The following is a 23814-nucleotide window of genomic DNA, read 5'->3' on the forward strand; positions in this document are numbered from 1 at the left end:
AACACCGAGTTCCATGAATTTCTCGGAGCGGCGAAGTCCAATCATGCCGGTTGTGCTCCTACTAGCTGCTCTACTACTCACGGTCGTCTCCGCTTCGACGGGTTCTTTGTTGTCCAAGGAGGAGCTGTGCGCACTGGATCGTAAGAACTCCCGGTCAGTGCTCGATATGCTGGAAGTCACCCCAGAACCGGCGCCTTCCCACAACGAAAACACCCAAGGCGTCTATCCTCGCATCCTGTGTTTTGCGGTTAGCTACTCGGCCCAGCACCAGACTCGCGTTCGAGCTGTGGCGGAAACGTGGGGGCAACGTTGTGACAAGCTCCTTTTCTTCAGCAACGTGAGCGACACCATCGTCGTGGCAGCCGACACTCCGGCTGAACGCAGCTACGAGGTTGTGCAGCTCGATATCATCGCAGACCACGCTCATCTGTGGCTGCGCACGAGAGCTGCGCTGAAGTACCTGCACACACACTTCCGCCACGACTACGACTGGTTTTACAAGTGCGACGACGACACCTACTTGATCGTGGAAAACCTGCGCAGCTACTTGAAAAGACCCGAGATAATGCAGCGCTACAATCGAGAGCCGATGCACTTGGGACACCGGTTTAATATGCCGAATCATACGTTCAACTACTACATCAAGAATGAGACGTTGAAGTCGCTTTGGCATTCGCGTTGGGATCACCTGGTGTACAACTCGGGGGGAGCAGGCTACGTGATGAATAGACTCTATCTGGACAAGATCGTGGAGTCTCTGTCCGATTGGACGTGTCTTCCGGAGGAAGAGAGCGGGACGATGCCGGAGGATGCAGGCGTGTCTTTCTGTATGATGTGGAGCGATGTTTACCCTTGGGACACTCGAGATCATCTCGGCCGCGAGCGTTGGCATGCCTTCAACCCCGGCGACGTCTTTAAAACCTGGACGGATCCTAATGATTGGTACGTGCAGTACCACTCAAGAGTGGGCGGTGTGCGTTCTCAGTTCGAGAGTGCTGCGCCTGACAGCGTGGCTTTTCACTACATTAAACCGCCGTTGATGTATCACCTCGAGCGCACTCTCTACTGGTGCCGTACCGATGGCGACCTAGCAACCTTCAATCAGAAGTTTGGGCTTGCAATAGGAGACAAGGTGATGGTTGCCTAAGCGGTGCTGTCGCGAAGAGACCAGAAACTCTTGAATAGAAACGACTGGTTCTGATCGACGTCTTCGCACTAGCTGTAGCAGGTACTGGGTTGACTCGAAGCCACTCCTTTCAACGCGGTGGATGCTTGTCGACAATAACAACGTTACAAAAGTGATAGTGATCGACCGTGGTTGGGTTCCTGAAGGGAGTTGATGGTGGAAAGGTTGACCATGCCTTGATAGCATTAGTCTCTTTCACTTATCCCCCCTCGCGGGTTGCACCGCAGTGTTATCGCCACCTCCAGGGTCTTCTGATCGCTCACTTTCGGATTTCCCGTCTCCTCCTCAAGTGCCTTCAAGCCTTCGCAGCGTTGAGTTCCAACGCACGCTTCTCTCTTCCGACACCCAAGAACACTGCTTCCAGCACCATGACGACTCGACTCGCTCTCGCAATCTCCGCTCTCATCTTCATCAACGGCGGCGCTCTCGCTCAAGGACCCCGTGGGCCTATCCGCATGGGCCCCATGGCGCGTGGTCGTGAACAGTTCGGCGCTGGCAACGGCTTTGGTGGAGGGGTCAACGGAGGCGGCAGCGGGTTTGGTGGAGGCCAGGGAGGCTTCGGTGGAGGCCAGGGAGGCTTCAATGGCGGTGCCGCAGGTGGTGGTGCTGGTGTGGGAGGTGTCGGCCAGTTTGGTGGTGCGGCAGGTGCCGGCGGCTTGAGCCAGTTCGGCAACGGCGCTGGCGGGTTGGGACAAGCGGGCGGTGGCTTCGGAGCCGGCAACCAATTGGGGTTCGGAGCGGGCCGCAATGGCGCTGCATTTGGTCGAGGCGGCACAACCGTGAACGGATTCATGGGCGGTGCTGGTGCCGGTGGTGTCGGCGTCAGTGCTTCGACAGCGGGAATGGGAGGCGTCCCTGGCGTGGGTGCCGGCAACGTCGGTCTTGGCAATGGAGGACCGGTGACCCCCGCACCGACGACGCCGGGCGGTGGACCAACTTCTGGCAATGGTAACGGAGTGGCTGGTGGGAATGGAGGTGCACCTGGCGCGGCTGCAGGTGTTGGCGCCGGAGCAGGTGTCGGTGGTTTTGCTGGTGGCCTTGGTGGAGCAAACGGAATCGGAGGTGCCGGTGCATTCGGTCGCGGCCAGCTTGGAGGCCTGGGCGGCGCAGGCGGTCAGCTCGGAGGTGGACTGGGCGGTCAGTTTGGTGGTGGACGCTTTGGTGGTCTCAGCGGTGCAGGCGGGTTCGGCGGTGCTGCTGGCCTTGGTGGTGCTGGTGGATTTGGTGCGCAGGGCAGATTGGGCGTGGCGGGTCAAGCCAGCACGGGCGTAGGTGGCGATGATCTGTAGGACACTCATACTGAGTTTTTGGTTCGGTCCTTTAGTTGTATTATCACAGTAATAACTTGAAGCTCTGAGGTTGCTGTACGGGTTGTAGAGCTGTGAGTTTTGTTTGTTGCTACAGTCTTTGCTTTGAATATGTAGTTGCTGTTTCGAATGATTAACTCTGAAAATGCCAGTCTGGAGGCTACGTAGCCTCATACGTCGTATACAACGTTCAGTTGGGTTGGAAGCTGATAATGTATTCAGGAACATAATTTAGTTGCAACGAAACAAGCCCTTAGCCTCATGTCCTTTCGATACAATAATGGCAACACATTTTTTCTTCATCGTTGGCCAACTTGGGACAATTAACAGCGACTTGTATAAACTTGAAATGCTCACTCATTGACTTTCGTGAGCTTGAAAAATAGTTGTAGACAGCAAGTCCCCCACCCAACAATAGCACGAGCATGCAATCTATCACATGCTAGGAAATACAACTTGCTACGTAAGCGAACATTTTAAATCACTTGAGGCTAGTGCGCAAGGCATTCTGGACTTTAAAGAAATTATGTGCGACTGATATCCAAGGAACTTGGACGACAAGACCGTGGCTGCCAGGCTTGAAGCTACCTATAAGCCGCGTACAAATGCCACTCCATGGCATGGTTCCCTTGAACTGAACTTTAAGTGCGAACAGTAATTGTAAATAGAGAGCATGTATGTTCGCGTGGAAGTCACGCTGGGGTTTTCACGCTCGGATTCAACGCACTCTCCAAAACTCGGTCCAAGAAGTAGTCGTCACAGCAGAAGTCATGAGCGTCAGTCCTCACCATGCCCGGCTTTTCCTACTATTCCTCGCCATTATAGCGTGCACATCCGCGAATTTTTCAACAAAGAGCTCACCATTACCAGCCACTTCAAAAGCCGGCTTGTGCGCGCTCGATATCAAAGGCTCGCGTGATGCATTGGATCTCATCGAGGTCACACCCGAACCAGCTCCGTCTCACGAGTTGAGTTCACCAATGATCTACCCACGCATTCTCTGCTTCGTCAACACCATTTCGGTACACCACAAGACCCGAGCACAAGCCGTGGCCGAGACGTGGGGACAGCGCTGTGATAAATTGCTTTTCTTCAGCAACATGAGTGACACGATTACGATTGGGGTTGGAACAGACCAAGAGCGCAGCTACGACGTGATTCCACTGGACGTGCCAGCCGATCACGATCACCTGTGGCAGAAGCATAAGGCTACGTTGCAATACGTGCATAAGCATTATCGCCATGACTATGACTGGATCTACAAGGCCGACGACGATGCGTACGTGATCATGGAAAACTTGCGGAAATACCTACGGAGACCGGAAGTCATGCAGGTTTTCATGCGTGAACCAATACAAATGGGCCATCGTTTCAACTTACCGGAAAGTGCGCTTAAGACTTACATAAAAAATGATACACTCCTGTCACTCTGGCATTCGCGCTGGGAAAAGTTGGTGTACAATTCAGGGGGCCCAGGGTACATCATGAACTGGTTGTATCTGGACAAGTTTGTGAAAAGTATACCCGAGTGGACTTGCCTATCCGATCCCGACAGCGCAACTGTGCCCGACGATTTAGCTATATCTTTCTGCATGATGTGGTACGGTGTTTACCCTTGGAATACGCGTGATCATCGCGGTCGCGAGCGCTGGCATGCCTACAGCCCGCATAATATTTTCAGAACTTGGGATGACCCGGACGATTGGTATGTGAAATACCACAGGACAATCGGAGGTGTACAGTCTCAATTTGAAAGTGCGGCACCGGATAGTGTTGCTTTCCATTACATCTCACCAACGTTGATGTATCATATCGAGCGCAGCCTTTATTTGTGTCGAACTGGAGACGACGTGCCGGATGTCACTGCATTCAATCAGGCTTATGGACTTGCCCTTGGAGACAAAGTCATGCTTTTAGCCTAAATAGAATATTGCTGCGAACTTAGGGATCCAGGGCATGAATGAAAATGTAAAAAGGGTTCAGGAGTCTATATCTTTAAAACTTGCAAGGGTTTCATGGAGCAGGCATGAGGACGAACGTACTTCGTACTACTTCGAACTAATTGCTTAGATCTCCGAGTAGTGCTCGCAGACGCTAACTGTACTGCTAACACTACTGTTTACAAACTGTTTATTAGTGTAGTGCAAATCTGGTCAATACGTCTGTGGAGTTAGGCGGTTCTCGTTGGCACTTGCCCTCGGCTGCTTCGTCCAACCAATAACAGGCTGGCAAGAGCCCATGCACACCACCACTCATCTCAATTCAGCTCCGCATTCCTCCTTCGTTTCCCAATTGTCAAGCTGCCTTCCTCATCGCATCACCAGTAAATGACTACAGTGTAGCTGTTGTTTAGAATTGTAGGAAGCACAAACACACTAACACGTTTACAAACAGCACTTACTGTTAATTAATGAGTAGTAAAATGTTTGTACCATCTCCGAGTGAATTTCTCGTTTATTTTGCAGGCGTTCGCCTGATTTTTTTTCGAGAATCCAAATTGCAATCGGTATCAAGCTGCTGTCAAGGTCGCCTAGTTTAATTTACTATTTCAAAGTATTCGGCAATTGACAGCTCGAGTCGAGCTCCTTGTTGACAAACCTGTTTAATTATGGTGATCACTGTCAACGTTATCCAACTCGTGCTTGGGCAGCGCTGTCCAGAACTCAATCGGCAACTAGGTCTTTTTTCCTGCTCGTATCTGTGATGCAACGTTGACCAGCGGAAGTTGTGGGTGTCTCGACTGCACAGTGTAGGGCTTGTTGAAGTAATCCGACAACTCTTGATATTCACCATCGTATTGTTGGTTGTGGTGCACCAATACCAAAATGGTGAGTTGCGATTCTCACGGTGAAAAGGAAGAAGTGCAAAAATCATTGCATCCGGGTCGGACAAACCTCGAATGGCGTTACTTGAGCGTGCGTTTAAGGCAGCACGAACCAACTTTCGTTTGGAGCGTCAACACTGGCTTCCTAGCTTACAAGTTTCTTGATGGTGGCCCCAAAACAACTTGGAGTGGGAAATCAAAATCTTGTGGAAAAATAGCGCACAGCAGCGATCAAGCGCTAAGCATCACGATAACGTGCATCCACATAACCAACGCGTAAAGGACCGGCATAACTTTGGCGTGTAGGAGATGCTACTAGCAACCCGCGATTAAGGTCGTCTAAGCCTCCTCGAGGTCTGATGTACTACAGTGTACTTGAAATAGACCTCAGCGAAAAACGCGAAAGTAGTTCACCTGTTGCCATATTCAAACAATGAGGGGGTTTGTTTTTGGAGATCCGGGTCGTCAGCGCTAACCGCGGTCGCTCCATTCATAGTATCGTATCCAGAGCCATGACCGAACCAACACCGGGACCTGATTCTCCTCGGCCACTGCCGCGATCTCCACCACCGAAGCGTCCAACTCCATCCACGGTTTCCGTAGCCGAAGTCACCTCCGCGACCAGTTCCAGGTGAGGCACCTTACTGCCCATTCCGAGCTCAGAAGGATGCATTGAGGACTGCGCATTTACCTGCGTAAGCTCATGCAGTTTTTGTAGATGCTGGTTGTCGTGGCGTAGGTCTTCGATGATCTTGTGTGTATGGTCCCTCCATTCGTGCTCCTCTTTACTTGCGTCTTCTTTGAGTTTATCGATAGTTCGTGCAGCTGTAAGGTGCATCTTCTTTATGGTGGCCACTTCTCGCAACCGAAGGTGGCTTTCCTGCTCCAATATCTCATTCTCTACTTTCTGTGAGCAAATTGAACAAGCACCAAATCAGAAGTAGCCACCACGATCCAAGAGACCAAAGCGTACCATTCAGCAAAAAGCAGCAGCCCCTGGATTACGGTCGCTATCGACTCCCACAGCTTTGTGGCCAATAGATCGTTCACGGTGATCCTCTTCAAACATTCTCAGTCGGCATTGTGCTCCGCTGAAAGCACTCGGTCAACAGTCAAGACTGGTTGCGCCCACTCCACCATGCGTGCCTTCATCGCCTTGCTCGTAGCCGTTGTCATCCTCGTCGCCAGCGCCAGCGCTGTCTCGGGGCTCAACATCAACCTGCAAGCCACCCAGAATTTGGCCAACGCTCCTACGGACACACACTCCAATGGTGCGCGAATGCTCCGAACGGATGCCACAACGGGCGAGTCAATCGACGAAGAGAGAGGCATCGCAGATATCGCAAAGAAGTTCGGCACGAAGGCGAAGGGTTTTATGAAAGACCAGTACCATTGGCTGTACGTGAAGTTGAGATCATCCTGCGCAGCTCTTCCTCAAGAAGAACATCCATCCTGACAAGTTGAGGAAATGGCTGGGAATCGCCAAGGCGGGTGATGGCCCCGAACGAGAACTTTTCTTAAAATACAAAGTCTATGGGACAGCGTGCTCATGAAGTAGCGAGGATAACGTTGAACGCTTTGCAGACCACGTACCAATATACTTTTTCCGGACGCACTCCATTTCGTCGCCATGAACGCTCGCAGCAGGGATCGCCTCCTTACGTCCGGCCCCTCACAGTCTCCAAATCACCGTCTAACACCGAGTTCCATGAATTTCTCGGAGCGGCGAAGTCCAATCATGCCGGTTGTGCTCCTACTAGCTGCTCTACTACTCACGGTCGTCTCCGCTTCGACGGGTTCTTTGTTGTCCAAGGAGGAGCTGTGCGCACTGGATCGTGAAAACTCCCGGTCAGTGCTCGATATGCTGGAAGTCACCCCAGAACCGGCGCCTTCCCACAACGAAAACACCCAAGGCGTCTATCCTCGCATCCTGTGTTTTGCGGTTAGCTACTCGGCCCAGCACCAGACTCGCGTTCGAGCTGTGGCGGAAACGTGGGGGCAACGTTGTGACAAGCTCCTTTTCTTCAGCAACGTGAGCGACACCATCGTCGTGGCAGCCGACACTCCGGCTGAACGCAGCTACGAAGTTGTGCAGCTCGATATCATCGCAGACCACGCTCATCTGTGGCTGCGCACGAGAGCTGCGCTGAAGTACCTGCACACACACTTCCGCCACGACTACGACTGGTTTTACAAGTGCGACGACGACACCTACTTGATCGTGGAAAACCTGCGCAGCTACTTGAAAAGACCCGAGATAATGCAGCGCTACAATCGAGAGCCGATGCACTTGGGACACCGGTTTAGTATGCCGAATCATACGTTCAACTACTACATCAAGAATGAGACGCTGAAGTCGCTTTGGCATTCGCGTTGGGATCACCTGGTGTACAACTCGGGGGGAGCAGGCTACGTGATGAATAGACTCTATCTGGACAAGATCGTGGAGTCTCTGTCCGATTGGACGTGTCTTCCGGAGGAAGAGAGCGGGACGATGCCGGAGGATGCAGGCGTGTCATTCTGTATGATGTGGAGCGATGTTTACCCTTGGGACACTCGAGATCATCTCGGCCGCGAGCGTTGGCATGCCTTCAACCCCGGCGACGTCTTTAAAACCTGGACGGATCCTAATGATTGGTACGTGCAGTACCACTCAAGAGTGGGCGGTGTGCGTTCTCAGTTCGAGAGTGCTGCGCCTGACAGCGTGGCTTTTCACTACATTAAACCGCCGTTGATGTATCACCTCGAGCGCACTCTCTACTGGTGCCGTACCGATGGCGACCTAGCAACCTTCAATCAGAAGTTTGGGCTTGCAATAGGAGACAAGGTGATGGTTGCCTAAGCGGTGCTGTCGCGAAGAGACCAGAAACTCTTGAATAGAAACGACTGGTTCTGATCGACGTCTTCGCACTAGCTGTAGCAGGTACTGGGTTGACTCGAAGCCACTCCTTTCAACGCGGTGGATGCTTGTCGACAATAACAACGTTACAAAAGTGATAGTGATCGACCGTGGTTGGGTTCCTGAAGGGAGTTGATGGTGGAAAGGTTGACCATGCCTTGACAGCATTAGTCTCTTTCACGTATCCCCCCCCCTCGCGGGTTGCACCGCTGTGTTATCGCCACCTCCAGGGTCTTCTGATCGCTCACTTTCGGATTTCCCGTCTCCTCCTCAAGTGCCTTCAAGCCTTCGCAGCGTTGAGTTCCAACGCACGCTTCTCTCTTCCGACACCCAGGAACACTGCTTCCAGCACCATGACGACTCGACTCGCTCTCGCAATCTCCGCTCTCATCTTCATCAATGGCGGCGCTCTCGCTCAAGGACCCCGTGGGCCTATCCGCATGGGCCCCATGGCGCGTGGTCGTGAACAGTTCGGCGCTGGCAACGGCTTTGGTGGAGGGGTCAACGGAGGCGGCAGCGGGTTTGGTGGAGGCCAGGGAGGCTTCGGTGGAGGCCAGGGAGGCTTCAATGGCGGTGCCGCAGGTGGTGGTGCTGGTGTGGGAGGTGTCGGCCAGTTTGGTGGTGCGGCAGGTGCCGGCGGCTTAAGCCAGTTCGGCAACGGCGCTGGCGGGTTGGGACAAGCGGGCGGTGGCTTCGGAGCCGGCAACCAATTGGGGTTCGGAGCGGGCCGCAATGGCGCTGCATTTGGTCGAGGCGGCACAACCGTGAACGGATTCATGGGCGGTGCTGGTGCCGGTGGTGTCGGCGTCAGTGCTTCGACAGCGGGAATGGGAGGCGTCCCTGGCGTGGGTGCCGGCAACGTCGGTCTTGGCAATGGAGGGCCGGTGACCCCCGCACCGACGACGCCGGGCGGTGGACCAACTTCTGGCAATGGTAACGGAGTGGCTGGTGGGAATGGAGGTGCACCTGGCGCGGCTGCAGGTGTTGGCGCCGGAGCAGGTGTCGGTGGTTTTGCTGGTGGCCTTGGCGGAGCAAACGGAATCGGAGGTGCTGGCGCATTCGGTCGCGGCCAGCTTGGAGGCCTGGGCGGCGCAGGCGGTCAGCTCGGAGGTGGACTGGGCGGTCAGTTTGGTGGTGGACGCTTTGGTGGTCTCAGCGGTGCAAGCGGGTTCGGCGGTGCTGCTGGCCTTGGTGGATTTGGTGGTCTTGGCGGCCTTGGCGGCATGAACGGCGGTGCTGTTGGTGCTGGGGGAATTGGTGCGCAAGGCAGATTTGGCTTGGCTGGTCAGGCTGGTGTTGCGGCGGGCCAAGTATCCGACAATGACGGTCTGTAGATATATTTCTCGTTCTACCATTTGAAGCGTCTGCGAAAATAATCGATGGCACTCTCAACGCTTTGCCTTCGTTTTCAACATGATATCGATAATAGGCTCGTGGCCTGCAGCAACTTCTGCAGACAGCAAATTAGTGGTGTATTCTGAATTGGTTCCAGATGACGTCTTGAAGTACGCTTAGTATGTGCCCGGTTAAGTGCGTTTTCACAGCCATGTGCTGTACGTCACTTCACAACCAGCAATGGCGACTCCGGCATCTTCCGGCGCTCCTCCCGCCGATGCGTACGCCGCCGCGGCGTCCGACCCGAGTCTGCCCACGCTCTACCCGAAGCCCGTGACGGTTCTGGTCATCGGCATGGCCGGCAGCGGCAAGACCACGCTTATGCAGCGACTAGCGGCTTACGGCGTGGACGCCGGACTGCGCAACTACGTTATCAACCTGGACCCGGCGGTGCGCAAGACTGGGTACACAGCCAACGTGGATATCCGCGACACGGTGGACTACAAGCAAGTCATGACCGAGTACGGACTGGGTCCGAACGGCGCCATCATGACGTCGCTCAACCTCTTCGCCACTCGCTTCGACCAGGTGATCGACCTCTTGGGCAAGCGCAGCGGAGACCTCGAGTACGTGCAATTAGTAGGCTGTTGGCTAGGAAGTAGACACTAATTATGGGGATTTATGCTGCTAGCTATGCTATTGTGGACACGCCCGGACAGATCGAGGCCTTCACGTGGTCGGCGTCGGGCCAGATCATCACCGAGTCGCTGGCGTCCACATTCCCGTCCGTGATCGTGTACGTGGTGGACACACCGCGCTCGGCCAGCCCCAACACGTTCATGTCCAACATGCTGTACGCCTGCAGTATCCTGTACAAGCTCAAGCTGCCGTTCGTGGTCGTGTTCAACAAGATCGACGTGCTGCGCCATGACTTCGCCACCGAGTGGATGACGGACTTCGAGAGCTTCCAGACGGCACTGGATGAGGTGCAGGACGACAGTTACATGGGCAGCCTCTCGCGCTCGCTCAGCCTCGTGCTGGAGGAGTTCTACAACAACCTCACATCCGTGGGCGTCTCTGCGGCCACGGGGGAGGGCATGCCCGAGTTCTTCGCCGCCGTCGACGAGGCCGCCAAGCAGTACGAGAGGGAGTACCTTCCCGACCTGCTGGAGCGCATCAAGTCGCAGCAGAAGAAGAAGCACGAGCAGGAAGAAGCCACGCTCAGCAACGTCATGCAGGACATGGAAATCTCAGCTGACCGCGACGAGGACCAGTCCACCGGCTCAGCGGAGCCCAACGTCGCCGGCGAGCGCACCGATCTGTAACTTCACCAAACATGCATGACTTCCCGGATGTTCCTGTCCATTGCTCTACCTTTTGTATATGGCTGCACTTCGAACGATGCAGCTACGTGTCGTTATATGAGAAGGGCCGCACAACGATTTGTCTATCGTTGACGCGGAAAAGGCGCCAAAGACCCTCACCATCGATCAACCCCCATCGGTTTCAATACGCATGTGCTCATGCACTCATGCGCTCTCATGCGCTCCATAGGGTACAACAGTTAGTGACGATTGCTAGCCACGGCAACACCCGTTACTTCTGAAACTCTAAGCTTACGACAAAAAAACCCGTACGCAATGTCCTATCCCTATTAGTTGCCCAGTACCAGTCGCGGGCTGATCACAACGCATTCTCCAACGTCCTGTCCGAGAAGCAGTCGTCGCAGCCGACATCATGGGCAAATCCCGTCTATTCACCAGACCTTTTTTATCCGGCCACTTCAAGACTCTGGTCCTCCTGCTATCCCTCATAGTTGCAGCGAGTGCCTCCCTGGTTGCAGAGCGACGCCCAGTAGTTCAAGCGAGTGCCTCCATGGATGCAGAGCGACCTCCAGATCATGCATTATCGAGTCCCTCGAAAGCCGATTTGTGCGCGTTAGATGTGGAAGACTCGCTCAGCTTTTTGAACCTGATCGAGGTCACGCCCGAACCAGCTCCGTCTCACGAGTTGAGTTCACCAATGATCTACCCACGCATTCTCTGCTTCGTCAACACCATTTCGGTACACCACAAGACCCGAGCACAAGCCGTGGCCGAGACGTGGGGGCAACGCTGTGATAAATTGCTTTTCTTCAGCAACATGAGTGACACGATTACGATTGGGGTTGGAACAGACCAAGAGCACAGCTACGACGTGATTCCACTGGACGTGCCAGCCGATCACGATCACCTGTGGCAGAAGCATAAGGCTACGTTGCAATACGTGCATAAGCATTATCGCCATGACTATGACTGGATCTACAAGGCCGACGACGATGCGTACGTGATCATGGAAAACCTGCGGAAATACCTACGGAGACCGGAAGTCATGCAGGTTTTCATGCGTGAACCAATACAAATGGGCCATCGTTTCAACTTACCGGAAAGTGCGCTTAAGGCTTACATCAAGAACGAGACGCTAAGGTCATTGTGGACGTCCCAAAACGAACACCTCATCTACAACTCGGGTGGCCCCGGGTATGTGATGAACAACCTGTACGTCGAAAGGCTTGTCAAGAACATACCAGAGTGGACTTGCCTATCTGACAGTGATGGCGCAACTGTACCCGACGATCTGGCCATTTCGTTTTGCCTGGCTTGGGAAGGAGTGTATCCGTGGAATACGCGTGATCATCTCGGCCGCGAACGATGGCATGCTCTTGGTCCTAGACACTCGTTCGTGAAACAGAATAACACTGATAGCTGGTTATTTCGCTATCACGCGCATGTTGGCGGCTGGAAATCAGGGTTTGACAGCGCCGCACCCGATAGTATCGCTATCCATTACATCTCACCCACGCTGATGTACCATCTTGAGCGTAGTCTGTACCTGTGTCGAGCTGTAGGTGACGACCTGGGTGCTTTCAACCGGAAGTTTGGACTCGCTTTGGGAGACAAAGTTCAGGTAAATTAGCGTTCTATATCTAAGATTATCCTCGAAAAGATTTTCCAAACTACTCGAAAGAATTTTTTTATTGGTAAGCTTGGTTGCAGCAATTGGTGTAATGTTTTTACTTTTCTTCAAATGTTTCTTTGAATTGGTCAACAGCAACTACTTCACCTCTACTGATCATCGTCACCTGCTCCAGTGGCCCCTCGATCCGCCACACCACCAGACTGACCAGACAAGCCAAATCTGCCCTGCGCACCAACTCCCCCAGCACCAACAGCACCGCCGTTCATGCCGCCAAGGCCGCCAAGACCACCAAATCCACCAAGGCCAGCAGCACCGCCGAACCCGCTTGCACCGCTGAGACCACCAAAGCGTCCACCACCAAACTGACCGCCCAGTCCACCTCCGAGCTGACCGCCTGCGCCGCCCAGGCCTCCAAGCTGGCCGCGACCGAATGCGCCAGCACCTCCGATTCCGTTTGCTCCGCCAAGGCCACCAGCAAAACCACCGACACCTGCTCCGGCGCCAACACCTGCAGCCGCGCCAGGTGCACCTCCATTCCCACCAGCCACTCCGTTACCATTGCCAGAAGTTGGTCCACCGCCCGGCGTCGTCGGTGCGGGGGTCACCGGCCCTCCATTGCCAAGACCGACGTTGCCGGCACCCACGCCAGGGACGCCTCCCATTCCCGCTGTCGAAGCACTGACGCCGACACCACCGGCACCAGCACCGCCCATGAATCCGTTCACGGTTGTGCCGCCTCGACCAAATGCAGCGCCATTGCGGCCCGCTCCGAACCCCAATTGGTTGCCGGCTCCGAAGCCACCGCCCGCTTGTCCCAACCCGCCAGCGCCGTTGCCGAACTGGCTCAAGCCGCCGGCACCTGCCGCACCACCAAACTGGCCGACACCTCCCACACCAGCACCACCACCTGCGGCACCGCCATTGAAGCCTCCCTGGCCTCCACCGAAGCCTCCCTGGCCTCCACCAAACCCGCTGCCGCCTCCGTTGACCCCTCCACCAAAGCCGTTGCCAGCGCCGAACTGTTCACGACCACGCGCCATGGGGCCCATGCGGATAGGCCCACGGGGTCCTTGAGCGAGAGCGCCGCCGTTGATGAAGATGAGAGCGGAGATTGCGAGAGCGAGTCGAGTCGTCATGGTGCTGGAAGCAGTGTTCTTGGGTGTCGGAAGAGAGAAGCGTGCGTTGGAACTCAACGCTGCGAAGGCTTGAAGGCACTTGAGGAGGAGACGGGAAATCCGAAAGTGAGCGATCAGAAGACCCTGGAGGTGGCGATAACACAGCGGTGCAACCCGCGAGGGGGGGGGATACGTGAAAGAGACTCATGCTATCAAGGCATGGTCAACCTTTCCACCATCAACTCCCTTCAGGAACCCAACCACGGTCGATCACTATCACTTTTGTAACGTTGTTATTGTCGACAAGCATCCACCGCGTTGAAAGGAGTGGCTTCGAGTCAACCCAGTACCTGCTACAGCTAGTGCGAAGACGTCGATCAGAACCAGTCGTTTCTATTCAAGAGTTTCTGGTCTCTTCGCGACAGCACCGCTTAGGCAACCATCACCTTGTCTCCTATTGCAAGCCCAAACTTCTGATTGAAGGTTGCTAGGTCGCCATCGGTACGGCACCAGTAGAGAGTGCGCTCGAGGTGATACATCAACGGCGGTTTAATGTAGTGAAAAGCCACGCTGTCAGGCGCAGCACTCTCGAACTGAGAACGCACACCGCCCACTCTTGAGTGGTACTGCACGTACCAATCATTAGGATCCGTCCAGGTTTTAAAGACGTCGCCGGGGTTGAAGGCATGCCAACGCTCGCGGCCGAGATGATCTCGAGTGTCCCAAGGGTAAACATCGCTCCACATCATACAGAATGACACGCCTGCATCCTCCGGCATCGTCCCGCTCTCTTCCTCCGGAAGACACGTCCAATCGGACAGAGACTCCACGATCTTGTCCAGATAGAGTCTATTCATCACGTAGCCTGCTCCCCCCGAGTTGTACACCAGGTGATCCCAACGCGAATGCCAAAGCGACTTCAGCGTCTCATTCTTGATGTAGTAGTTGAACGTATGATTCGGCATACTAAACCGGTGTCCCAAGTGCATCGGCTCTCGATTGTAGCGCTGCATTATCTCGGGTCTTTTCAAGTAGCTGCGCAGGTTTTCCACGATCAAGTAGGTGTCGTCGTCGCACTTGTAAAACCAGTCGTAGTCGTGGCGGAAGTGTGTGTGCAGGTACTTCAGCGCAGCTCTCGTGCGCAGCCACAGATGAGCGTGGTCTGCGATGATATCGAGCTGCACAACCTCGTAGCTGCGTTCAGCCGGAGTGTCGGCTGCCACGACGATGGTGTCGCTCACGTTGCTGAAGAAAAGGAGCTTGTCACAACGTTGCCCCCACGTTTCCGCCACAGCTCGAACGCGAGTCTGGTGCTGGGCCGAGTAGCTAACCGCAAAACACAGGATGCGAGGATAGACGCCTTGGGTGTTTTCGTTGTGGGAAGGCGCCGGTTCTGGGGCGACTTCCAGCATATCGAGCACTGACCGGGAGTTTTCACGATCCAGTGCGCACAGCTCCTCCTTGGACAACAAAGAACCCGTCGAAGCGGAGACGACCGTGAGTAGTAGAGCAGCTAGTAGGAGCACAACCGGCATGATTGGACTTCGCCGCTCCGAGAAATTCATGGAACTCGGTGTTAGACGGTGATTTGGAGACTGTGAGGGGCCGGACGTAAGGAGGCGATCCCTGCTGCGAGCGTTCATGGCGACGAAATGGTGTGCGTCCGGAAAAAAGTATATTGACACACGATCCGTACAAAAGTGCCGTTAATAGTTGCTGTCCTCACTACTTCTTGTGCACGCTGTTCCACAGTATATTGTACTTGAAGAAGAGGTCCTGTTCGGGGTTAACTAGCCGGTCGCTCGGTTTGTCTGCTCCCAGCCATTTCCTCAACTTGTCAGGATGGATGTTCTTCTTGAGGAAGAGCTTCGCAGTCTCGTCCTGGTTCATGGCGGATGATTTCCAATACACGTACAGCCAATCGTACCGGTCTTTCATAAAACTCTTCGCCTTCGTGCCTAACTTCTTTGCGATATCTGCGATGCCTCTCTCTTCGTCGATTGACTCGCCCGTTGTGACATCCGCTCGGAGCATTCGCGCACCATTGGAGTGTGTGTCCGTAGGAGCGTTGGCCAAATTCTGGGTGGCTTGCAGGTTGATGTTGAGCCCCGAGACAGCGCTGGCGCTGGCGACGAGGATGACAACGGCTACGAGCAAGGCGATGAAGGCACGCATGGTGGAGTGGGTGCAACCAGTCTTGACTTTTGACCGAGTGCTTTCAGCGGAGCACAATGCCGACTGAGAATGTTTGGAGTGGAGTCCCCGTGTGACCGTAATCCTGCTGGTCCGTAAACTCATTTTCTGACTATGGACAATGGTGGTCCTTCAGAGCCCAAGATAATCTCATGATAGGAGCGCGATGCGACGGCGGTACTCTCTGTAATGATGCAGAGTATGCATCTACTATAGATTACCATGTGTTACCCTCCTAACCTAGAGTGTTGCGTGTACAGACAACGACGGTGAAACTCGACCCCCCACAAAAACTCGACCCCCCTACAGTCTAAGGTTAAACTCAAGTATAAAAGAAAAGTGACATTTTATTAATTTTAGCCAATAAGTGCGATCTTTAACTTTGCTGGACAGCACGCCATGCTGGTGCCAAACCAAACTTTCCTGCCATTGTTGCATTCACTAAACGATGAAAGCCCCTCGTCGGCAGAATCACTACACCGTCAAGCAGAGGCGGGAAGCGCTTGACCGGATTGCAGTGGAGGGGTGTAAGCCCACCGCCCGAGCGCTCAATATTCCATTGGGTACTCTGAAGGGGTGGAGGAAAAAGGCAACGGTGCTGTACAAGTTCAACGGGGCCCAGACGAGCAGAACTACGAAGGGACAGGGAGCTAAAAGCAAGATCACATTTGGACACGGCTTGGTCACCTTCATGAAGGACGTACGCCGCGAGGAAGAGGTAATATCATTTGCTTATTGCTTGTTTTAACCGATTCTAACGTTTTTATAAGTATTTGTGTACCGGAGGCATGATAGAGTACATAAAGCTGGAGCAGCGAGCTTGGCTGGATACTTATTTAGCGGACAAGGCATCCCCTGAGAAAGCATTAAGCGCACTGATGCGCATGTGTCAGCGTTTTGCAGCTCGGTAAGCGTTTTTAATTTTTGTTTTACTTTAATCAATATTGATTGTTTAAATATTTGTTTAATGTTTGTTGTAGTCATGGTTTTTCTGTTCAGAAACCACAATATACCAAAAAGGATGAGGGGGTACTCCAAGAAGTCCACGTAAAATTTGCCATTGGGTTCTGGGAAGAGTATGGCCACTACCCTAAATCTGCGATTTATAACGTCGACGAAACTGCAGTTTACTTTGACACGCCTCCTCACAAGATTTGGGCCCTGAAGGGGCGTCGTGGCTCTGCTAAAGTGAAGCACATCCAGAAAAACTCCGGTAGACTCACTGCTGTTCTTACTATTAGAGCCGATGGTAGGTTTGGGTTTATGGTCAAGTTTTTATTTTGTAAAAGCTAATTTTATTCATATTTCAGGGGAAAAACTGCCAATTCTTTTTATACTTCGGGGGATGCCAGGCGGTACCGTCGAGACGGATGAGCTGCCCACGTATCCTGCTGGCCACGTGTACACCTTCCAAGAAAGTGGCTGGATGGACGCCACGGTGTGGCAAATGTACGTTATGTGCTTGCTAAAGTATGAGATTGACGCCCCCTCCGTCCTGATGCTGGACAATTTCGACTCTCACGTGTCCGAAGCAGGGCAAAACATCGTGGCGGAGGAGACGTCAGCCATTGTGTGCCCTGTTCCTGCTAACAGCACCTCTGTGAGTCAGCCCCTAGACGTGGGGGTTATGGGGCCACTCAAGAAGAAGCTGAGTGCTGAGTGGCTACGAGACAAGGTTTCTACGACTAGAACCGCCAAGGAAAAGCGTATTGCAGCGGTATTGCGAACTATTCGAGCATGGGAGGACATATCTGCTGAGTGTGTTGTGAGAAGCTTTGAAAAGGCGATCCCGAAGGACCCGGAAGTGATGGTGTAGATACTTAAAAAAATACATGCGCTTTTCAATCTTCCAGTGATGTGTCAGTTGGTATTAGTTTTGTGCAATATTTACTTTTCCGGTTGCATTTTTAGTTTTGGCCAATGGCAGCTGAGATCGTAAAAGGGGTCGAGTTTTTTTGTCTTTATGACCTTTCTACAGATGTATGGAAAACAGATGTTGATGGGGGGTCGAGTTTCACCGTCGTTGTCTGTAGCTGTTGCGCAGAAATTGCAGCCATCGCGAACAAGAACTGTACCTTAAAAATACTGCATCTGGAAATATCCTTTCATATCCGTTGTATTATAATATCAGTTTTATTATCTTTGTCAAATTGATTTTACCTTATGACGTGGTATTGAATTTGCTTTTTGCCATTTTGAAGTTGAAAAGGTGTAGAGTTAGTTTGACTGTTACAAACTTCATATTTGCTCGGAGCATGCTTTTGGTAAAGGGTTACAAAAAAGTTATGGTCTGCCGTTGTAAAAGTACGCGAAAAGTCCAAACACGTTGAATAGCTCCAGAAACTACAGTTCTCTACCGTCTCCAATTGCAGAGTTTAAATGGCGAAAAATCCGTTTCTCGATGTCATTGCGTCGCTAGTTGTTAATAACAACTACTTAACTGGCCCACTTAAAAATCTTGTTAACCTCACTAGCTGTTCGAGCAGTAGAGCCTACAAACACCGATTTTCGGCGGTAAGAAGATGCTCTTATATCGTCTTCTGTACCCATGTCATATAAACGTCTGTATCCATGCTCTAGAAACGCCCGCTCTAACGGCCAAAAATAGCTCGGTTCTGATTCGCCACAAATTGACAACGCTGGCCACGCAAGTCTCGAGCAGCAGAAAACGCCTCGCCATTACGCTCTCTTCCGAGCGCCACCGACCATTTCCGGTGATGCAACTCTGCCCACGTATGCTCCTGCATCTTGCACTTCTGCTGGCATTTTTGCAGCTTTCAACGCTTCTGTCCGTAGCCTCCGCGAGCTCTGAGCTGCTGCCTCCGCCGGACCCCGTCTCTGGCCTGTCCAAGGCTGACTTGTGCGCTCGGGACATCGATCGATCGAATTTCGCATTGAATCTGGTGCAGGTGACGCCGGAACCCGCGCCAGTGCAAACATCCGAGGCAAATGGCGTGTATCCGCGGATTTTCTGCTTCGTAAACACCATTTCGGTGCACCACAAGACGCGCGCGCAGGCGGTGGCCGAGACGTGGGGCCAGCGCTGCGATAAGCTCATGTTCTTCAGCAACACGAGCGACACTATTGTGGTGGGAGCAGGATCAGCCAAGGAAAAGAGCTACGACGTTGTCCAGATGGACGTCATCGCAGACCACAACCATCTGTGGCAGAAGCACAAGGCGACGCTGCGCTACGTGCATGAGCACTTCCGCCACGACTTTGACTGGTTCTACAAGGCCGACGACGACGCGTATGTTGTTATGGAGAACTTGAGGCAATATCTGAGACGACCCGAGATTCTGCAGGCCTACCAGCGAGAGCCGATGCAGATGGGACACCGGTTCAATTTGACGCAGGACTTGGTGAGCTACTACATCGTGGACGACTCGCTGGAAGCCATTTGGAGGTCGAGGTGGGATAGGTGGGTGTTTAACTCTGGAGGACCCGGGTATGTCATGAACCGACTGTATATGGACAAGATCGTGAGCATCTTGCCCGACTGGACGTGCCTCTCGGACAGACACAGTGAGATGCTGCCGGACGACGCGTCCATCTCGTTCTGCATGATGTGGCACGACGTGTTCCCGTGGGATACACGGGACCACCAGGGTCGTGAACGCTGGCATGCGGATAAGCCGAAGGGGGTGTTCTTCACCAACCCGAACCGAGCGGATTATTGGTATGTTCAGTACCATTATCACATCGGCGGCGTGCGATGGAAACAGGAAGGTGCAGCACCCGATAGTGTGGCCTTCCACTACATCAGCCCACCGCTCATGTACCATCTTGAGCGGATATTTTACCTTTGTCGAGCTGGAGATGACGTGCCTGATGTTGCTGCCTTCAACGAGAAGTACAACCTCGCACTCGGCGACAACGTCATGGTGTATCAAGACGTTCCCCAGAAGAAATCCGTTCAGGTACCTGTAGAGGCACCACTAGTGATAGAGTCGCCAGGTCAAGCAGAAGGCGGCGCGAACGCAGGGAGGTAATATCTTGCTCCAATAGCGCGTACTCTATTAGAAGAAGAAAAACTAGATCGCAAGGAGTCAGGCTTTTACCATTTGGGGTTGTCTCCCCTTTGTGGTATTTACCGGATACTTTTGTCGAAGAAGAATGATTGCAGCTGTTTGCTATATTAGTTGTGACTACGAGTTGCGCGGTAAGCGCTATAGTTTGTTGTCTTCTATCGTAGGATTAGATCACGTTCGGCTCCCATACGAGCAATGTGTGCTTGCTGTTAAGCTGCTTCTTGTCACTGGGCTCCGAAAAGAGACTGCGTGTTCAGATTCGGGTTCTGCGCTTGCTGCCACTTGGTCTGGGCCTCGAACTCCTTGCTGGGGATCACCAACTGCTCCGGGAGGTCAAGAATCTTCTTCACCGAAGCGCTCGAGTTCGTTCCCAGAAATCCTGCCAAAGGCGACGCTGAGCCTGAAGCCAGCGCTTGCTCACGTCGGATTGCCAGTATAGGCATCTCCAACAGCTCCTTGAACGCGTTCTTCTGTGTCTTCATGCTGTGTTTTTCGCGCAAAAGCGTGTCTAGCGCATCCACCTGTCCAAGCGTGACGTCCGGAAGAGATAGCAGGATATCACGCGGGGCTGCACAGAGCGACGACGCGGGACGGAGCGGCTGGTTGCACGGATCGATTCCCTTGCACTCTTCAACGGGAGCCAAGCCGAGCGTAAGTCTGCAATACATATTACGCGTAAGGTTGATAATCTCCCACTTGAGACCGTCTTCCTTCACGTGGCCCACATGCTCACGCAAGATACCCTGAAGCGCTGCGGAGAAGAGGTCCCGACCGAGAAGAGCGTGATACTTTGTGTCTGCATGCAGCACGTTCACGAGTTTGTCGCCGAGTAGCACCGCCTTACGGCAGCTTAGCGTGTCCTTCCAGCAAATCACCTGAGCCAAAATCGCGCCGACAGCAAACGGCAGCGAAGGCGATTGCGTCAGAATGTAGTCCCGCAAGACGGCGTCCTCTGGGCTGGTCACGTGCTTGGGGTTGTCCGTGTCGGTACCTACGACAGTCTTGGGGTCGATAGCATACTCGATGAAGTCAATGACTTGGCGCGTTAGCTCCGTCACCATTTTTTCTCTGGCAATTTCCTGCTTCGCGTCTTCGATACCTACAACCAGCGCGCTCCATGGCGTCTGGGTTGGCTTCTCCCCGGAAGTCTGGCGCTGGAAAATCGAGGTCGCGCGCTGCGCAAAGTGACCGAACAACGTAGCAAGCACTGGATCCAGTAGAGATGGATACAGCTCCCTCGGACAGTTCTTCAAGAAAGGCAGGTACACGTAGGCCAGAGCACCCTTAAGGTGGCGATGCTCCATCAAGTCCACATTGCTAAGCATACTATTCTGCAGCACTGACGCCACCTGGGGATTCTTGTAGAAACTCACCTGGCCCACAGCAACGCCCATCAAATGGTACGAAATATCACGAACGTTCTTGTGCCACTTCGACCACTTCGAGGCAGCGGGCAACTTCGCTACTTCCTCTTCTTCGAGCTGATTCTTTCCTCCAAGTAGCTGAGCAACTTCGTCCACCGAGACGCTCAGCAACCAGCACGCAGTGGACGTTTTTAGAATCGCTTCTTTCACCGCTGGTTCTTGTAGACCATGAAGTGAACGAACAAGCGCCAGCAAGTTTGGAAGCAGATGCGGCCAAGCTGCCTCAAATGCTCCCGTGTCTTCTGTCGTCTTGGGCGAATAAGTCACCCCAGCGCGCTTAGCAATGCCGTACAGTGTAGTCAGGGTCTTAATGATCATTCCAAGTAGTTTTTTCGACTTCTCATCGTTGGCAGCCGCTTCAATAGCAGTAACAAGACTCTGAGGAGAATTGACAAGCGCAGTCATCTCTGGAGACGTCCACTGAGCAAGCGGATCTTGCACGATCTGTTGCACGAACTGCACACGCTCTTCCTTGTTCTCCATTGAGTTCGATACGAGTACCAGCATCTCGTAGAGCATCACACCTTCCGTGTCAGTGACACGATCAGCAGCGAACAGTTCCTGCGCCTTCGTACAGAGCACTGGTAGCACTGGTAAAATGTGTGCTGGGATCGCCTGGCAGATAGAGACTAGGGATGACAGTGCCCGTCGCCGAACATTGATTGTACCGCTGCTCATTTTGCCGTGCACATCCTCGCCAGGCATGACAAAATCGATGTTCGCGAATAACATTTCAAATACTGCCGTAAGCGTGCTACCATCGAGAACATAGTACTTCGCGAACGATGCCAGTACGAGAAGTTGGCGGAATTTAAGAAGAGGGTCGGGCGTATCAAACGACAAAATCGCTTGCAGAATCGTCTGTAGTGCCTGGTGGTTTGCTGGGTTTTGCATCGCATTCGCGGGAAGCTGCTTCACAATGCAATCTATGAGAGATGAAATACCTTCATGGCACAGATAGGCTGTACTGAGGTCGGTACAAAAGCCGCGATCAGCGCTTAGATGGTCCGTTCCTGCAGGATACTGTGCGAGCACGAACGCCAGGCGCTCGTGCAATGACTGCAGGACGCTCGTGGGGTTCAGCTGCACCAACACACGGATCAACGCGTACAAACGTCCCCGAAAGTTTCCATAGTACGCGATGTACTCGTTGTGGTCATCAAACTCTTCTTTGCTGCATTCGCAAGCAGCCGCTTGATTTCCAGGTTCATCACGCTCCGGCGATCCCAGCTTGAAGTACTTGTTAAACGAGACCTGTCGCAACTGGTTCAGAATATCTGCCAGGTAACCTTCTCCTTGCTTCAAGATCGCCTTGTTCTTCAGCACTGTAAGCCACAAAATAATCTGCGCCTCCGTCAGGATCAAGCTCGGGTGAGCAAACAGCCTGCACAAATTCTTGAGAATCACACGAAGCAGCGCCATCTCCTGTTCGCCAGCTCCATCCAGCAGCAGCATATCTAGCTGACAGGTGCCCCACGTCACGAGCATGTCGTTCACTTTCTTGTGAAAAACCAGGTTCGCCTCCAGCTCCGGCTCGAGCGTCATCAAGTCCAGCGTATCCACCTTCTCAATAATCTGACTGATGCTCTGCAGCATAATGGCCCTGTTCTCTTTCCCAAATCCTCTCGTCATGTACACCTCGAGACACTCGGCTCCCGCCACGCGGAACTCCTTATCATCCAGTAGCAGCACGGCTACCATAATGAAGTTCGTCGCTGGGTCCACAGGTCGTTCCAGCGGCATCCACTCGAGAAACTCCTTGAGCATATCCAGCGCCGCATGGATGAGTCTCTGGCTCCTGTTCTTCTGCTGTGCAGTCGCCGTTTGCGACCTGTAGAGCGCGTACTGCTTCTCCAGCTCCTGGTACACCACTGGGAACAGCTGCGGCAGGCACACATTGAGTCCCTGCAGGATATCCTTCCTCCTGGCAGGTGGAATGGACGTGTTGAACGAGCTACTGACACAGTCCTCGGCCAGTGACCGCAGGATCATGAGCACGAGCTCCACCTGTCTGCTGCTCCCGTTGCTCCACACTTGCAGCAACTCCGGCAGCAGCTCCGGCCACCGCTGCGGGAACTGCCTCTTGGCTATGGACGCCACCAGCGCCACCTTCTTCTCGCGCACAAACACGGGCTCGTCGCTGTCGTCCTCTATCAGCAGCAGCTGCACGAGCTCCGCGCGCATCTTCTGCTGCTCCTCCACGGGCTGCGAGTCCCAGCGTGTGAGCACGTGGTGCTCCAGAACGTGCAAAGCGAAGTGCTGGCGCGTGTGCAGCTCCAGCGCGTCGCCGCCGCCAGGGTTCCGGTACAGTGCCACGGCGTACAGCGCGCAGTCCGGACGGCTCTTGAAGTCCTCGCAGAAGGCGTAGGCGGCCTGTCGGTCGGCCGCCGACGCCAGCGACGAGTGGCTCACCTGCACGGCCAGCAAGACCTGCTGGTACAGCTGCGGGTCCATCTCGAACCTGGCAATTTAAAGAATGACTGGCGATTGTATACCTCTCGAATCGGAGTTAAGATAGACATGGCTACATTTTAGGATATTG

At 53.6% G+C, this 23814-nt stretch overlaps 13 protein-coding genes across 13 annotated transcripts; 8 read left to right on the top strand and 5 right to left on the bottom strand.

The window, feature by feature from the left end:
* Positions 1-43: 43 nt before the first annotated feature.
* Positions 44-1147, top strand: KRP23_12450 (Glycoprotein-N-acetylgalactosamine 3-beta-galactosyltransferase 1; the record flags this gene model as incomplete). Its single annotated transcript, XM_067883072.1, has 1 exon — positions 44-1147. One exon carries the CDS (start codon positions 44-46, stop codon positions 1145-1147), a length of 1104 nt encoding a protein of 367 aa, XP_067739358.1.
* A 407-nt stretch (positions 1148-1554) lies between these two features.
* Positions 1555-2475, top strand: KRP23_12451 (uncharacterized protein; the record flags this gene model as incomplete). The annotated part of the gene is made up of 1 exon (XM_067883073.1): positions 1555-2475. The coding sequence occupies one exon, from the start codon at positions 1555-1557 to the stop codon at positions 2473-2475; it is 921 nt and encodes a 306-aa protein (XP_067739359.1).
* A 3332-nt stretch (positions 2476-5807) lies between these two features.
* Positions 5808-6293, bottom strand: KRP23_12452 (uncharacterized protein; the record flags this gene model as incomplete). Its single annotated transcript, XM_067883074.1, has 2 exons — positions 5808-6224; positions 6291-6293. 2 exons carry the CDS (start codon positions 6291-6293, stop codon positions 5808-5810), a joined length of 420 nt encoding a protein of 139 aa, XP_067739360.1.
* A 162-nt stretch (positions 6294-6455) lies between these two features.
* KRP23_12453 (uncharacterized protein) lies at positions 6456-6773 on the top strand (the record flags this gene model as incomplete). Its single annotated transcript, XM_067895967.1, has 1 exon — positions 6456-6773. One exon carries the CDS (start codon positions 6456-6458, stop codon positions 6771-6773), a length of 318 nt encoding a protein of 105 aa, XP_067739361.1.
* Positions 6774-7055: 282 nt separating this feature from the next.
* Positions 7056-8159, top strand: KRP23_12454 (Glycoprotein-N-acetylgalactosamine 3-beta-galactosyltransferase 1; the record flags this gene model as incomplete). The annotated part of the gene is made up of 1 exon (XM_067883075.1): positions 7056-8159. One exon carries the CDS (start codon positions 7056-7058, stop codon positions 8157-8159), a length of 1104 nt encoding a protein of 367 aa, XP_067739362.1.
* Positions 8160-8569: 410 nt separating this feature from the next.
* Positions 8570-9550, top strand: KRP23_12455 (uncharacterized protein; the record flags this gene model as incomplete). The annotated part of the gene is made up of 1 exon (XM_067883076.1): positions 8570-9550. The coding sequence occupies one exon, from the start codon at positions 8570-8572 to the stop codon at positions 9548-9550; it is 981 nt and encodes a 326-aa protein (XP_067739363.1).
* A 241-nt stretch (positions 9551-9791) lies between these two features.
* On the top strand, positions 9792-10876 carry KRP23_12456 (GPN-loop GTPase 1; the record flags this gene model as incomplete). Its single annotated transcript, XM_067883077.1, has 2 exons — positions 9792-10177; positions 10243-10876. 2 exons carry the CDS (start codon positions 9792-9794, stop codon positions 10874-10876), a joined length of 1020 nt encoding a protein of 339 aa, XP_067739364.1.
* A 550-nt stretch (positions 10877-11426) lies between these two features.
* KRP23_12457 (Glycoprotein-N-acetylgalactosamine 3-beta-galactosyltransferase 1) lies at positions 11427-12506 on the top strand (the record flags this gene model as incomplete). The annotated part of the gene is made up of 1 exon (XM_067883078.1): positions 11427-12506. The coding sequence occupies one exon, from the start codon at positions 11427-11429 to the stop codon at positions 12504-12506; it is 1080 nt and encodes a 359-aa protein (XP_067739365.1).
* Positions 12507-12655: 149 nt separating this feature from the next.
* KRP23_12458 (uncharacterized protein) lies at positions 12656-13645 on the bottom strand (the record flags this gene model as incomplete). Its single annotated transcript, XM_067883079.1, has 1 exon — positions 12656-13645. One exon carries the CDS (start codon positions 13643-13645, stop codon positions 12656-12658), a length of 990 nt encoding a protein of 329 aa, XP_067739366.1.
* Positions 13646-14055: 410 nt separating this feature from the next.
* Positions 14056-15159, bottom strand: KRP23_12459 (Glycoprotein-N-acetylgalactosamine 3-beta-galactosyltransferase 1; the record flags this gene model as incomplete). Its single annotated transcript, XM_067883080.1, has 1 exon — positions 14056-15159. One exon carries the CDS (start codon positions 15157-15159, stop codon positions 14056-14058), a length of 1104 nt encoding a protein of 367 aa, XP_067739367.1.
* A 190-nt stretch (positions 15160-15349) lies between these two features.
* KRP23_12460 (RxLR effector protein) lies at positions 15350-15799 on the bottom strand (the record flags this gene model as incomplete). Its single annotated transcript, XM_067883081.1, has 1 exon — positions 15350-15799. One exon carries the CDS (start codon positions 15797-15799, stop codon positions 15350-15352), a length of 450 nt encoding a protein of 149 aa, XP_067739368.1.
* A 2735-nt stretch (positions 15800-18534) lies between these two features.
* KRP23_12461 (Glycoprotein-N-acetylgalactosamine 3-beta-galactosyltransferase 1) lies at positions 18535-19809 on the top strand (the record flags this gene model as incomplete). Its single annotated transcript, XM_067883083.1, has 1 exon — positions 18535-19809. One exon carries the CDS (start codon positions 18535-18537, stop codon positions 19807-19809), a length of 1275 nt encoding a protein of 424 aa, XP_067739369.1.
* A 263-nt stretch (positions 19810-20072) lies between these two features.
* KRP23_12462 (Exportin-5) lies at positions 20073-23726 on the bottom strand (the record flags this gene model as incomplete). Its single annotated transcript, XM_067883084.1, has 1 exon — positions 20073-23726. The coding sequence occupies one exon, from the start codon at positions 23724-23726 to the stop codon at positions 20073-20075; it is 3654 nt and encodes a 1217-aa protein (XP_067739370.1).
* Between the last annotated feature and the right edge of the window lie 88 nt (positions 23727-23814).

The sequence above is a fragment of the Phytophthora ramorum genome, assembly GCF_020800215.1.
Source record: "Phytophthora ramorum isolate Pr-102 chromosome Unknown Phyram_PR-102_s0015, whole genome shotgun sequence".
NCBI lineage: Eukaryota > Oomycota > Peronosporomycetes > Peronosporales > Peronosporaceae > Phytophthora > Phytophthora ramorum.